The 13,042-nt window shown below is 42.7% G+C and overlaps 1 protein-coding gene across 1 annotated transcript in view; it reads right to left on the bottom strand.

The window, feature by feature from the left end:
* Nucleotides 1-13,042, bottom strand: part of dmc1 (DNA meiotic recombinase 1) — a 182,927-nt gene that overhangs the window by 77,143 nt on the left and 92,742 nt on the right. The window contains exon 9 of the mRNA XM_060849605.1: nucleotides 4,060-4,151. Within this exon, the coding sequence (XP_060705588.1) occupies nucleotides 4,060-4,151 (92 nt within the window). The remainder of the gene's footprint in view (nucleotides 1-4,059; nucleotides 4,152-13,042) is intronic.

The following is a 13,042-nucleotide window of genomic DNA, read 5'->3' as shown; positions in this document are numbered from 1 at the left end:
AAAGAGGCAGAAATCCAGAGGCTGAAAAGTGAAAGAATGATCAAACCAGTACTGTTTGTGGAATGGGCGGGATCAGTCATACCAATTGTGAACCTGGGTCTTTGTGAGGATTTGATACAAATGGTAAACCGTTTTTTGCAGTTGGATAAATACCACTCTCTTGCACAGAGGACTGACACGAAGAGGTGGTGGTGGGGCTGTCCTTCATGAAGTTGGACAAGAGCCATGTGTACTTGCAAATGTGGTTAGATGAGAATTCCCAAAGTATGCTACAATTGATACCCATAAGGGTTTGTACCAATCTATGAGACTGCCATTTGGGGTATCATCACTCGGTGCTATTTTTCAGCAGATAATGGAGAACATTTTATAAGGTCACCCCAGGTCACCAGTTATCTGGATGAGGTGTTTATAACAGTGAAGATCAACAAAGAGCACTTAGAAAACGTAGACATAGTCCTTAGGCATTTCTCCAAGGTGGGCATACACCTTAGATAGGAAAAATGTGTTCCAGGCACTCCAAGTCTAAGGTGTTAGCACATTATGATCCCAAGCAAGATCTGATGCTGACATGCAGTGCCTCCCCGTATGGTATCAGGATAGTATTGGTTCACAGATGGCCCAATGGACAGGAACACCCAATAGCGTATGCTTCCTGAACTTTGGCTGATGCACAGTGCAAATATGCCCAGATAGAGAAGGAAGGTTTGGCAGTCATCTTTGGTGTGAGAAAATTACGCCAATATTTATGGAATATGTAAATTTGTAACAGTAACAGATCAGAAACCCTGCTAGGACTACATAAAGAGGACAAGCCCATAGCTTGAGGTCGGATTCAGCAATGGGACCTCATTCTAAGTGCTTACAATTACAAGGTGAAATACTATTGAGGAGACCAAGTAGCAAATGCAAATGCCTTGAGCCGCATCCAACTGGCAGATACCACGTTGGTTGCACTGCCACCGAAAGTGTCCGTTCAGAAGATCAGAATCTCTACAGTATGGAAACAGGCCATTCAGCCCAAAAAGCCCATACTGACCCTCTGAAGAGCAACACACCCAGAATTGGCCAAGCTAAATTGCCCGTAGTGTTAGGTAAGGGGTAAATGTAGGGGTATGGGTGGGTTGCGCTTCGGCGGGTCGGTGTGGACTTGTTGGGCCGAAGGGCCTGTTTCCACACTGTAAGTCTAATCTAAAATCTAATCTACCCCTCTACCCTACCCTACCTTTACCCCTGACGAATGAAGCTAACACTATGGGCAATTTAGCATGGCCAATTCACCTGGCATCTTTGGATTGTGGAAGGAAACCGGAGAACCCAGAGGAAACCCATGCAGACAGGGAAGAATGTGCAAACTCCACACAGACAGTCACCCAAGGTTGGAATTGAACCCGGACTCCCAGCACTGTGAGGCAGCAGTGCTAACCACTGAGCCACCGTGCTGTCCCACCGTCCGTTCTGATTTCAAACTTTCTGGACATCCTTCCGGTCACTGCTGAAAATATCAGACTGTGGACAATAGAAGATCTGATCCTCGCAAGACTAAAACAGTCAGTAGGGATGGGGGAAACAAAAAGGACATCACAACCAGAATTCAAACATTTCTAGACCCAGCAAGATCAGATCACCATAGAGGGCAGCATTTTATTATGGGGAGCAACAGTGATTGCCACAAGCGAAGATCACTGCCAGATACTGGCTGAACTCCACCAGGGTCATCCAGGGATGTACAAAATGAAGATGTTGGTGAGAAATTATGTTAGGTGGCTAGACCTGGATGCTGACATAGCTGCATTGGTGTGTCAGTGCCCAGTGTGCCAATGAGGCCAAATATTACTGCCAACAAATCCCCCAAATTCATTGGAATAGCTGGGTAAACCCTGGACATGGTTACACTTCGACTGTGTCACCCCTTTCATGGGCACAATGTTCTTAGTTGTTCTGGATGCCCACTCAAAGTGGTTGGATGCGTACAAAGTTCATTAGTTAAACAACAATAAAAAAGCTGTGAGCATCTTTTTCAATACACGGGCACCCAGAAGTGTTGGTCATAGACAATGGGTCATCATTTACAGGCAGGGAATTTGAGTATTTCCTGAAGTCAAATGGCATTCAGAATATAAGGATAGCTCCATGTCATCCATCATTGAATGGTCTGGCAGAAAGAGCAATTCAAACTTTGAAAGCAGCTTCACTCAATACCAAACTATTTGATTCCTATTTAATTATCGGACCAGCCCTCTTGCAACTACATGGATCGATCCAGCAGGAAAAGACTTTGCACCAGGTTAAATCTGATCTTTCCAGACCTGGGAGGGGGAGGGTGAAACAGTATCAGGAATGCCATTGCTGGACATAAGACTCTTCTGAGAAAGGCTTTTACATCAGGTGGGGAAGTTTGGCGCCAAAAATCAGAAATAGCCCTGTCTGAGTAAGAGGCATGATCAACACGAGGTCTAATCCCATGACCTACAAAGGTCGGATAGGGGAGGCGGTTCTGAGCAAGCACGTGGAACATATGAAAGCTGCAAAGTGGCAAACAAGATAGGACCAAAACATACCCGGCCCCTCAGAACAACCAGAAAGGCTGTTGGAATGTGTGGGGTCCCCCCCTCTGACTAGCATTGAAGAAACCTCGGATTCTGAGATGAGCACAATGGTCATCACAGCTTTGAAACATTCATTGCCTGAAGAAGAGGGTGAATTTCTTCTGAGATAGTCCAGGTAGCAAGAGGCAGGCTACAGCCTTGTACATGCTGGCGTATCTGAGGCTGAGTTTGAAGAACCAGACCCGGTACAAAAACACCCCTGGAGAATCTACAAGAAAAAGAACAGGCCTACCCCCTCAGACTTAGACAAGGAGGGACATAGTGATTTTAGCAACGTCAGCCAGATGGAAATTATAGAATAAATTTTCTAATTGGGGCTGTCAACTTGGTCCAATCAGGAAGTCTAGCTGACAGAACTAAACAGGAGTGTCAGATGTTCTGTTCACTCTGATAGCTGGCTCTGAGGAAACTGGACCAGTGATAAGTACTATGCATCGGAAAATAAAGGATAAATTGGTGATGGGATACTGGTCTCTGTGGAGTTATGGATGTAGATTTGCTCGCTGAGCTGCAAGTTATTTTGTGGAGTTATTTTGTACTTCAATAAGATATAAACAATCTGACAGAATAGAGGAAAAGTTAGCAGCTAAAATTCAATGCACAAAGTGTGAGGTGATATATCAGATAAGAAGAATGAATAAAGACAATATAAGCTAAATGGTATAATTGTAAACTGGAAAATAGAGAGACCTGGGTTATTTGCCACAAATTAGAATTAGAATTCCTACAGTGTGGAAGCAGGACCTTCAGCCCAACAGGTCCACACTGATTCTTCAAAGAGTAACCCACCCAATCCCATTCCCCTACCTTATAAATACCCCTGACTACTGCACCTAACCTACACATCCCTGAACACTATGGGCAATTTAGCATGGCCAGTTCACCTACCTGCACAAATTTGGATTGTGGGAGGAAACCGGAGCACTCAGAGAAAACCCATGCAGACACGGGGAGAACATGCAAACTCCACACAGATCATTGCCCGAAGCTTGAATCAAACCTGGGTCCCTGTGGGGTGAGGCAGAAGTGCTAACCACTGAGCCACCGCGTTGCCCTTAATCTTTGAAGATGCAGAGTAGGTCAATAAAACAAATGGGATGTTGGGCTTAAACATAGACATAAAAGACAGAAGCCAGGAAGTTATATTAAATATATACCAAACACTTGTTTGACTTCAACTGCAGTATTATCATCAAGTCTGGGAACAATGCTTTAGGATGTGAAGACTTTGGAGTGGATACAGAAGAGATTTGCCAGGATGGGTTCAACGATGAGGGATTATACAGATAAACTGAAGAAGCTGGGGTTATTCTTCTTAGAGTAGATAAGGCTAAGAGGACACTGAGTCTGTACATAAAACGAAAGCTTTCCTGTGTCTTAAGCCATATTACTAAGTTCAAGTACATCTGACACTTCTAATTTCTACACAAATGTACAAGTGTGTCCTTACTGGTATAGGCGCGAGCATAAAGAACATTATCCAGCACTGCATCTGGATCCACATGAAAGCGATCAGCAATCCCTCGCAGTCTATCTGGACGGCTATATGAGGTTAAGGATTTTGGGTCTATTAACTGGATATCTATTGGATATCACGCAGGTACACATTCACTACATATATTCCTCAGGCATTAACTATTTAAACAATAGTACCCATAGACATTATTTCATAAAAACAAACACACAGGACACGCGAGCTATTGGAAGACAATAATCTCAATATTTCAGAAACACCCAACTATAATATGGGTTCTCAAATGGGTTCATACAATCATAATTGCCCAGGTAATTTGGATGAAAACCTGAGCAGAATGTTGGTGTTCAATGTTAATATTCTAACTTACATGGTGAACCTAATTTAAATATCAGGAGTAATTTTCAGGGGTCAGAGAAATTGCTGATTCAGAGCTTGCTTGGCAAGAACAGTCATGTTGCTGCAGGATTAGAGGCCCGTAAGGAGACTAAAGTAATGGGCATTCAGAACAGAGTACACTGGATTGTATATTATATTTGTGAAGTCAACAAGAGAATATAGAGTACTTAAGTTCTTGGGTGTAGATGTGGATATTGCATTAATCCAGGAGTTTGCATATCTTTGATGAAGGAGAGCTGGAAACATGCTATAAACTAATAAACATTTATTGGTTATTTACAAGGTCGACTGTTACAAGATTTCATCAGAGTCTTTCTAAGGTTCTAGCATCACTGATATTGCACTCTAATGTTTATCATAATAATTATTAACCTTTAACACTAGACCTCCTCCAATCCTTTCATTCTACTCATAATATACGTTTTATTTTATTCCTATTCCCACCACCACTCCAGACCTCCCAACAAAATCAACGTTTGACCCATTGAGTCAGAAGAAAGGATGGCGTGCTAATTTAACTAATCTTCAACATCATTTCCTTGGTTCTTTTACAGGAGGAGCATGGGCATTCTGCAGAGTGTGAACAGTCTGATGAGGTGGTTTGGACATCTTCCCTTGATCTGGGCCATCGGTCCAGGCCTGCAAAGGTTGATTTTTGTTAGACATCAATACAAATCTGTTGCATCAGACGATGCTGTGGTCAATTTTAATGAAGAACAAGGATGAATCAAAGGACTCAGAACTCAGCCAGGTTAGTTCTGATCCCAGATCCAGATAGAAGCCCAAGGGTGGAATGTTGGCAGTTCTTAATCCTTATGGCACTGACTAAAGCTCATAACCTGGATTGAATAGTTGTAATCCTCTGCCAGACGCTGACCATGTCGATTTATGTGACAATTAGGGCTCTTCTACGGCGGTAGTAGTGTCCTAACTCTTGAGCCAGGAAGCCTAGGTTCGGATCCCAACTGCTCCAGAGGTGTACAATAATATGAGCAAGCTGATTAGAAAAATAAGTGATAACTGATTAGAGAGTGTGCAGGAGACTCAGGAGCTGAGTACAAAATATCCAAGCTATTAAGAACTCTGAGGGAGTCAGATCACTGTGCAAACGTGTAGACCACTTTTTAAATTAGATGATGTCTATGTTGTTCTTTTTCTTTAACAGGGTCGTGAACCTTTCAGACATTGCTTGGCATCCCCACTGATGTGTGGGTGTTGAGGCAATTGGTGAAACATACAAAACCATACTTTGAAGCATTTATTAAGAACAGTGAGCCATTATCCTGAATGACAATGTCGAGGATGCAAAAATGAGACAAAAATCACTAAGTATAGCAAGAACTGTGGAAATAGTTGTCAATGACATATAGAAAGTTTGTACCCCTGAAGATGAATAGATCCATCCATAAGCACTCCATGGGCAAGATGATGGCAGAAAAGTTCCTTGTGGTCTTGCCTATTGAGATTCACATTGAACAACTGGAGACATGCGTTCAACAGCCTTTCAAATATCGGGATATCAAATAAAGTTGCAGGTCCATGCTTCACACTTGGTAATGCTCTGGTTTCCCCAGTATATGTGTTGAAGAACATCCAACCTGAAGACCCTATGAATAACAAAGCAGTCATTGTAAACTTACTTACAGTTCACTTACAAAGCTAAGATGATGCTGTTGCTTGAAATATAGCTTTAGTGAGAATTTGTGGTGCAGTATTCCTGAATTTGTGTGCATTCAGAGTTGTCTTCTTGAGATGTATGATTTCTTTTCCAATCTTTGAGCAGTTGCTGGAAGTAACTTGATTGTCGAAGAGGCATAGCATTCTATATCTTCTTCAAAGGAGGCATAATTCTGTGAAGGCTCCCCAAAAGAGTGCACAATAAAGCATCAGCTGTGGTCTGGGATTTATCCTAGATGCATCAAATGCACATTCGGCACAAATAGAACCGCTGGAGGCTTGGGGTGCCATCTTTACCAGTTCTTATTAAGGAGGTTCTTAATGCATATTTTACAAGTTTCTGGTGAATTTAAGACTGATCTTAGAACTTTGCAGATGCTCATAGGGCATGCAAGGACCGCTTTCTCATTGACAATGTAGCAATGTCCAGTATCTGCTTGTGCCCTGGCAGCATAGTGTACTGGCCAAATAGTGAAACTTAATTTGAAGTAAAAAATGCTCCTCAATTTATGGAAGAGACACCTTCAATAATAGTGGCCAGGATTTGATGTGGCTGTGTGCCTGATTATGTTAAAACTTTATTGGTGTGTAAGATAGAAAATATGTGCAGGAATAGGCATGGGTGGCACAGTGGTTAGCACTGCTGTCTCAAAGCGCCAGAGTTTTGGGTTCACTTCCCGCCTCCGGCAACTATCTGTGTGGAGGTTTCACATTCTCCCCTTGTCTGCGTGGGTTTCCTCCGGGTGCTCCGGTTTCCTCCCATAGCCCAAAAATGGGCAGGGTAGGTGAATTGGCCAGGCTAAATTGCTCATAATGTTAGGTGAAGGGGTAAATGTAGGGGAATGGGTCTGGCTGGGTTGCTCTTCGGAAGGTCAGTGTGGACTTGTTGGGCCGACGGGCCTGTTTCCACACTGTAATCTAATCATTCAGCCCTTCGAGTCTGCACCGCTATTCAATACGATCATGACTGATCATGCAATCTCAGAAACTTTCTCCCCATACCTGTTGATCCCTTTAGCCACAAGTGCCATGTCCAGCTCCCTCTTGCATATGTCGAGTGAACCGGTCCCAATAGCTTCCTGTGGGAGAGAATTCCTCAGGTTTACAACTCTCTGAGTGAAGAAATTCTTCCTCATCTCAGTCCTGAATAGGTTACTCCTTATTCTTAGACAGTGACCCCTAGGTTCTGGACATCCCGAATATCAGGAATATTCTTCCCACATCCAGCCTATTCAGTCCACTCAGCATTTTCTATGTTTTTATGAGATCCCCCCCCATCATTCTTCTAAAGTCCAGTGAGTACAAGCCCTATCAATCCAGTCTGTCCTCATATTTCAGTCCTGTCACCTCGGGAATCCGTCCAGTAAACCATCCCTTCACCCCATTTTTGTCCGAAATGTCGATTTTCCTGCTCCTCGGATGCTGCCTGACCTGCTGTGCCTTTCCAGCACCACACTCTCGACTCTAATCTCCAGCATCTGCAGTGCTCACTTTCCTTCAATAGCAAGAATATCCTCAAACTTGGAGACCAAAGCTACACACAAAATTCAAGGTGTGGCCTCACCAAGGCCCTGTATAACTGCAAGAAGACATCCTTACTCCGACACTCCAATCCTCTCACTATGAAGGCCAGCATGCCATTAGCTTTCCTCCCTGCCTGCTGCACCTGCGTGTCAGCCTTCAGTGACTATTCCACCATGACCCAGATCATATTGCAACTCAACTTTTCCTAAAATGCCACCATTCAGATAATAACTGCCTTCCTGTTTTTGCCACCAAAGTGGGTAACCTCACATTTATCCACATTCTATTGCATTTTTCAAGTACTGGCCCATTCAGCCAGTCTGTCCAAGTCACCCTGCAGCCTCCTAGCATCCTCCTCACAGCACATACTGCCACCCAGCTTAGTGTCATCTGCACATTTGAAGGTACTGCATTCAATTCCTTCATTCAAATCATTAATGTGTATTTGTGAACAGCTGGGGTCCCAGCACTCTACCCCACTTGTCACTGCCTGCCAGTCTGAAAAGGATCCATTTATTCCAACTTTCTGCTTCCTGTCTGCTAACCAGATCTCTAACCGTATCCACATTACCTCTAATAGCATGAGCTTTAATTTTCCTTGCTAATCTTTCACGTGGAACCTTGTCAAAAGCCTTTTGCAAGTCTAGATACCCAACATTTACTGATTCACCCTTGTACCCTACACTGGTCACATCCTCAAAAAATTCCAGAAGATTTGTCAAACGTGATTTCCTTTCAATGAATCCATGCTGAGTATGACCATTCAGTCATCGCTTTCCAAATATAACCATTATAAGCCTGGTCCTGTTTTAAAAGCTATCTCAGAGGTTTGCTGATGTGCAGCAAATTGGGCAGAAAGTTGCTCAACTGGTTAACCATTACTATAAAGTGTTGTATTTAAATCACATTTAGGGGCAGCAGAAACTTTTTAATGGTTGCTGTTTATTTTGAAATCTCCCTAGAATCCTGAGACATTGACAATGTGACTCAAAAAGTTGATAGCAAGTTTAAAAAGCTCATTTGTAGTTTAGTTTGAACCTGAGACCTGCAGATGTTGCGGAACTGCCTGTGTTCTGGTGTCCTGCTCTGTCATAATGTGACCATGGATGAGCAGGTCATTCATATGACTGATAATTTCAATGAATTCAATCCGGATAAATGGAATTCAATCTGGATAAATGTGAGGTATTGCACTTGGACAGGACAAACAAGGCAAGGGAATATATGAATGGTAGAACCCTGGGAAGTACTGAGGATCAGGGGAACTTTGGTATGCATGTAACACCAGTTCCTTATGGTATCAGGACAGGTAGATAAAGTGGTTAAGAACTTATATGATATGTTGCCTTTATTAGGAAAGACATAGAACTTAATAGCAAGAAGGTTATGCTGGAACTGTTGGTTAGGTCAAGCTTGAGTATTATGTGCAGTTTTGAAATCTGCATTACAGCAGGGATGCGATAACACTGGAGAGGATGCAAAGGAGATTTATCAGGATGGGCTGGAGAGTTCCATTGTGGAAAGAGATTGGTTACTGGGGTGGTTTTCCTTCGAGCAGAAAATATTGACGGGACATGTTTGGGATGTATAAAGTTATAAGGAGCTAGGGGCAGATAGTTGTATTGTTGGATTAAAAATACCTTCCAACAAGATCTGTTGCATCTGAGGATGCTGTGGTCAATTTTAATGAAGAACAAGAACGAACCAAAGGACTCAGAACTCAGCCAGGTTAGTTCTGATCCCAGATCCAGATAGAGGTCCAAGGATGGAATGTTGGCAGTTCTTACTCCTTATGGCACCGACTAAAGTACCAAATGGCTGTCTTTTGCACTGTTACAATTCTATGATTTTGTGAAGGTGATGGGGTAAGCTGTTTATAGATTATCTAGTCTAGTGAACAGTTTAAGGAATTTTCTAGAGCACATGATGTGTACCTTGATTGACTAGCTCATCTATCTTATAAGTAAGCAATTAGTCTGTATAAGTCCTGCAGCTCATTTGGGAGGGTTATTGATTGTAGATTATATAGAGGACTACAGAAATGTTTTGTCCTAAGTGACAAAGAGCAGCACTTATCTGGCCTTCTGCATCTTGAGTGTGCCCTGAACCATGGAATAAAGTGGTGGTGTTCTGACCAGCCCCTGAGTGAGGTTCCACAACTTGTTATTGTTTCAGATAGGACACTCCAAATTGTTAGGATCCAGGGCGAAAATAAGTGAACTGGTTCCCCATGTTTATTCACCCATTCCTACAATTTATCACAACAATGTTAGTTTATAAAAGATCTCTTGCCATGTGGTCACCTTTCTTCTAAACCAATATGAACTCATGGTTTAAAAGAAGCCTATTTAACCAGGCTTTCTGGAATGAACAAAGAAATGCACAGTAAAATAGATTTGAGTGGGCATGGCTTTGTTAAGGACTGATCATGTCTACAAATCTGTTAGAAGTCTTTGAGGAGGTTTTCAAGCAAGTTAGGCAAAGGAGGAGCAGTGACATATACCACAAAACAGATCCTTTAGTCCAACTCGTCCATGCCAACCAGGTTTCACAAACTAAAACTTGTCCCATTTGCCTGTGCTTGGCTCAAGTCTGGTTCAAGTCTGCCTCACAGCACCTGAGACCCGGGTTCAATTCCCGACTCAGGCGACTGACTGTGTGGAGTTTGCACATTCTCCCCGTGTCTGCGTGGGTTTCCTCCGGGTGCTCCGGTTTCCTCCCACAGTCCAAAGGTGTCCAGGTCAGGTGACTTGGCCATGCTAAATTGCCCGTAGTGTTAGGTAAAGGAGTAAATGTAGGGGAATGAGTGGGTTGCGCTTCAGCGGGTCAGTGTGGACTTGTGGGCCGAAGGGCCTGTTTCCACACTACAAGTAATCTAATCTAAACCTTTCCTATGAATGTACCTGTCCAAATGTCTTTTAAATACTGTATCTGCATCTACCTCTTCCTCTAACCATTCATTCCACATACAAACTACACTCTGTGTGAAAAGGTTGCCCTGCAAGTCCTTTTTAAATCTTTCCCCTCTCACCTTGAAATTATGCCCTCTAGTTTTGAAATACCCTACTTTAGGGAAAATATTCACCTTATCTATGTTTCCCATGACTTTATAAGCCCTTATAAGGTCACCCCTCAACCTACTATGCTCCAGGGAAAAAATGTCCCAGCCTCTCCTTATAACTCAAACCCTCCAGTCCCAGTAACATCCTTTTATTCATTTTGATCGTGGCAGAACATCCAACCCCGTTCCTGCTTTTTCCCCATATCCTTTGATCCCTTTAGCTCTAAGAACTGAAGCTGCATCTTGATTGAAAGTTTAAAATATTTTGGCCTCAGCAGTTCTAATCCTGTTAGAACTTAATGGGTTTCAATGAGATCTCCCCTCAATATTCCAAATTCTAGTGAATTTAGTCTGAACCAATCCAATCTCTCCTTATGCATCAACCCAGCCACCACAGAAACCAGTCTGGTAAACCTTTATTGCATTTCCTCCATCCTTCCTCAGAGGAGACCAAAACTGCATACAATACTCCAGGTGTGATTTTACCAATGCGCTGTACAGTTGCATCAAGACATCCCTGCCTCATTAAGCAAATCACCTTGCTATGAAAGCCAATACACTATTTTCCTTCTTCACTGCATACAGCACCTACATGCTAATAAGGTTGCCATTGCTAAATTCAGGAGAATTCAGGAGAAATGATTGCGGTCAGAATGGGAGAACAGTGGCAATGGGGTCCTCAATATTTGAATTCAAACATGAAGAACAAACTCATAAATCCAAGTCTTTTTATGTGAGAAAGTGCTGATATTTCTAACCAGGAGTCATTGACATCTATTGTGGGGCTACGTCTCCCACTGTTTGATTCAGTGTTAAACAGTGCACTGTTTTTGGCCCCTCAGTCTCTGATGAGGGCTATCGAGGATTTAAGATTATTCATGGGTTTTGAATAAATGACTTTGAGGAATGGGAACAGACATCAAATTCCTTAATATATTCCTCTCTCTGATACAGTACTTGCATCTCCCCTCCCTACTATTTAAAGTTGGGGGTGGGGGAAAACCAGTGCAATAATTAACACAATCTTTAAAAATAGAATTCACTTGTGGAAAAGGCACCATGGGATTTATTACCTGTCCCTACTTTGCCATTTGAAGGTGGTGGCAAGTTGCCTTCTGCTGTTCATGTGGCACTTAAAATGATTGAGAGTCTTAGAGTAAAGAGAAATACACGAGATTAAGTGTAAAAGTTTAACGACAAGGAGCAGGCGATTTTCTTTTTAATAAGCTTATTGTCAGTATGATCAATTTAGATTAGATTGGATTCCCTACAGTGTGGAAACAGGCCCTTTGGCCCAACTTGTCCACACCGACCCTCCGAAGAGTAACCCACCTAGACCCATTCCCCCTGACTAATGCACCTAACTCTACAGGCAATTTAGCATGACCAATTCACCTCCTGCACATCTTTGGACTGTGGGAGGAAACCCACGCAGACACGGGGAGAATATGCAAACTCCACAGAGACTGGATGAAAAAACTCCTCCAAGGCTGGATTAGAACCCACGTCCCTGGTGCTGTGAGGTAGCAGTGCTAACCACTGAGCCACTGTGCCGCCCCAATTTGGGAGGGGAAGGGGCAAGATCCAGAAGAAATTTACAAGAATGAGCCAAGGAATGAAGGGTTTTCTTTTGAGGGTCGGTTGGAAATGCTGGATATGTACATTGGAGTGTAGTAAAATGGAGGACGGTGGAAAAATCTGATTGAAATTTACAGAATACCGAAAGGCCTGAATAGTGTGGACATGGAGGAGATGTTTAGACTGGTAGAAGAGTCTAGGACCTGAGGGCACAGCCTCAGAGTTAAGCCACAACCCTTTAGAACTGAGAAGAAATTTCTTCAGCCAGATGGTGGTGATTTTGTGGAACTCATTGGCACAGAAGGTTGTGGAAGCCAAGCCATTGAGTATTTTTAGGACAGAGATAGAAGAAAATCAAAAACAAAATGTAGAAGGTAGGAGAATGAGTTTGAAAAACATGCCAGCCATGATTGAAAGGCAGAGCAAACTTGATGGGCTGAATGGCCTAATTCTGTTCCTAAAGCTTATAGTGTAAGGCGGGTTGTGGTATCAGAGAGAATGATATGTATCCAATTTAAAAGATGTCTGTGGCCATTAATTCTTATTTCAGCCTTTGAGCTTAAAAAAAATGTGATTGATACAAGGGATTTCTAGAGTTTTGGAAGAGGTATGCCGTTAAATTTTCAGCTTGGAGCTGAAAGCTTTCTGACACAGCAGATTGAAAATGCCTCTCCTATAGCAACAATGATACTCTCCATTAGAATTATAAGGATGTAGTGT

Source organism: Hemiscyllium ocellatum, chromosome 33 (genome assembly GCF_020745735.1).
Source record: "Hemiscyllium ocellatum isolate sHemOce1 chromosome 33, sHemOce1.pat.X.cur, whole genome shotgun sequence".
Classification (NCBI taxonomy): Eukaryota; Metazoa; Chordata; class Chondrichthyes; order Orectolobiformes; family Hemiscylliidae; genus Hemiscyllium; species Hemiscyllium ocellatum.
The sequence above is the reverse complement of the archived record's forward strand: the minus strand, read 5'-3'. Positions and strand labels throughout refer to the sequence as shown.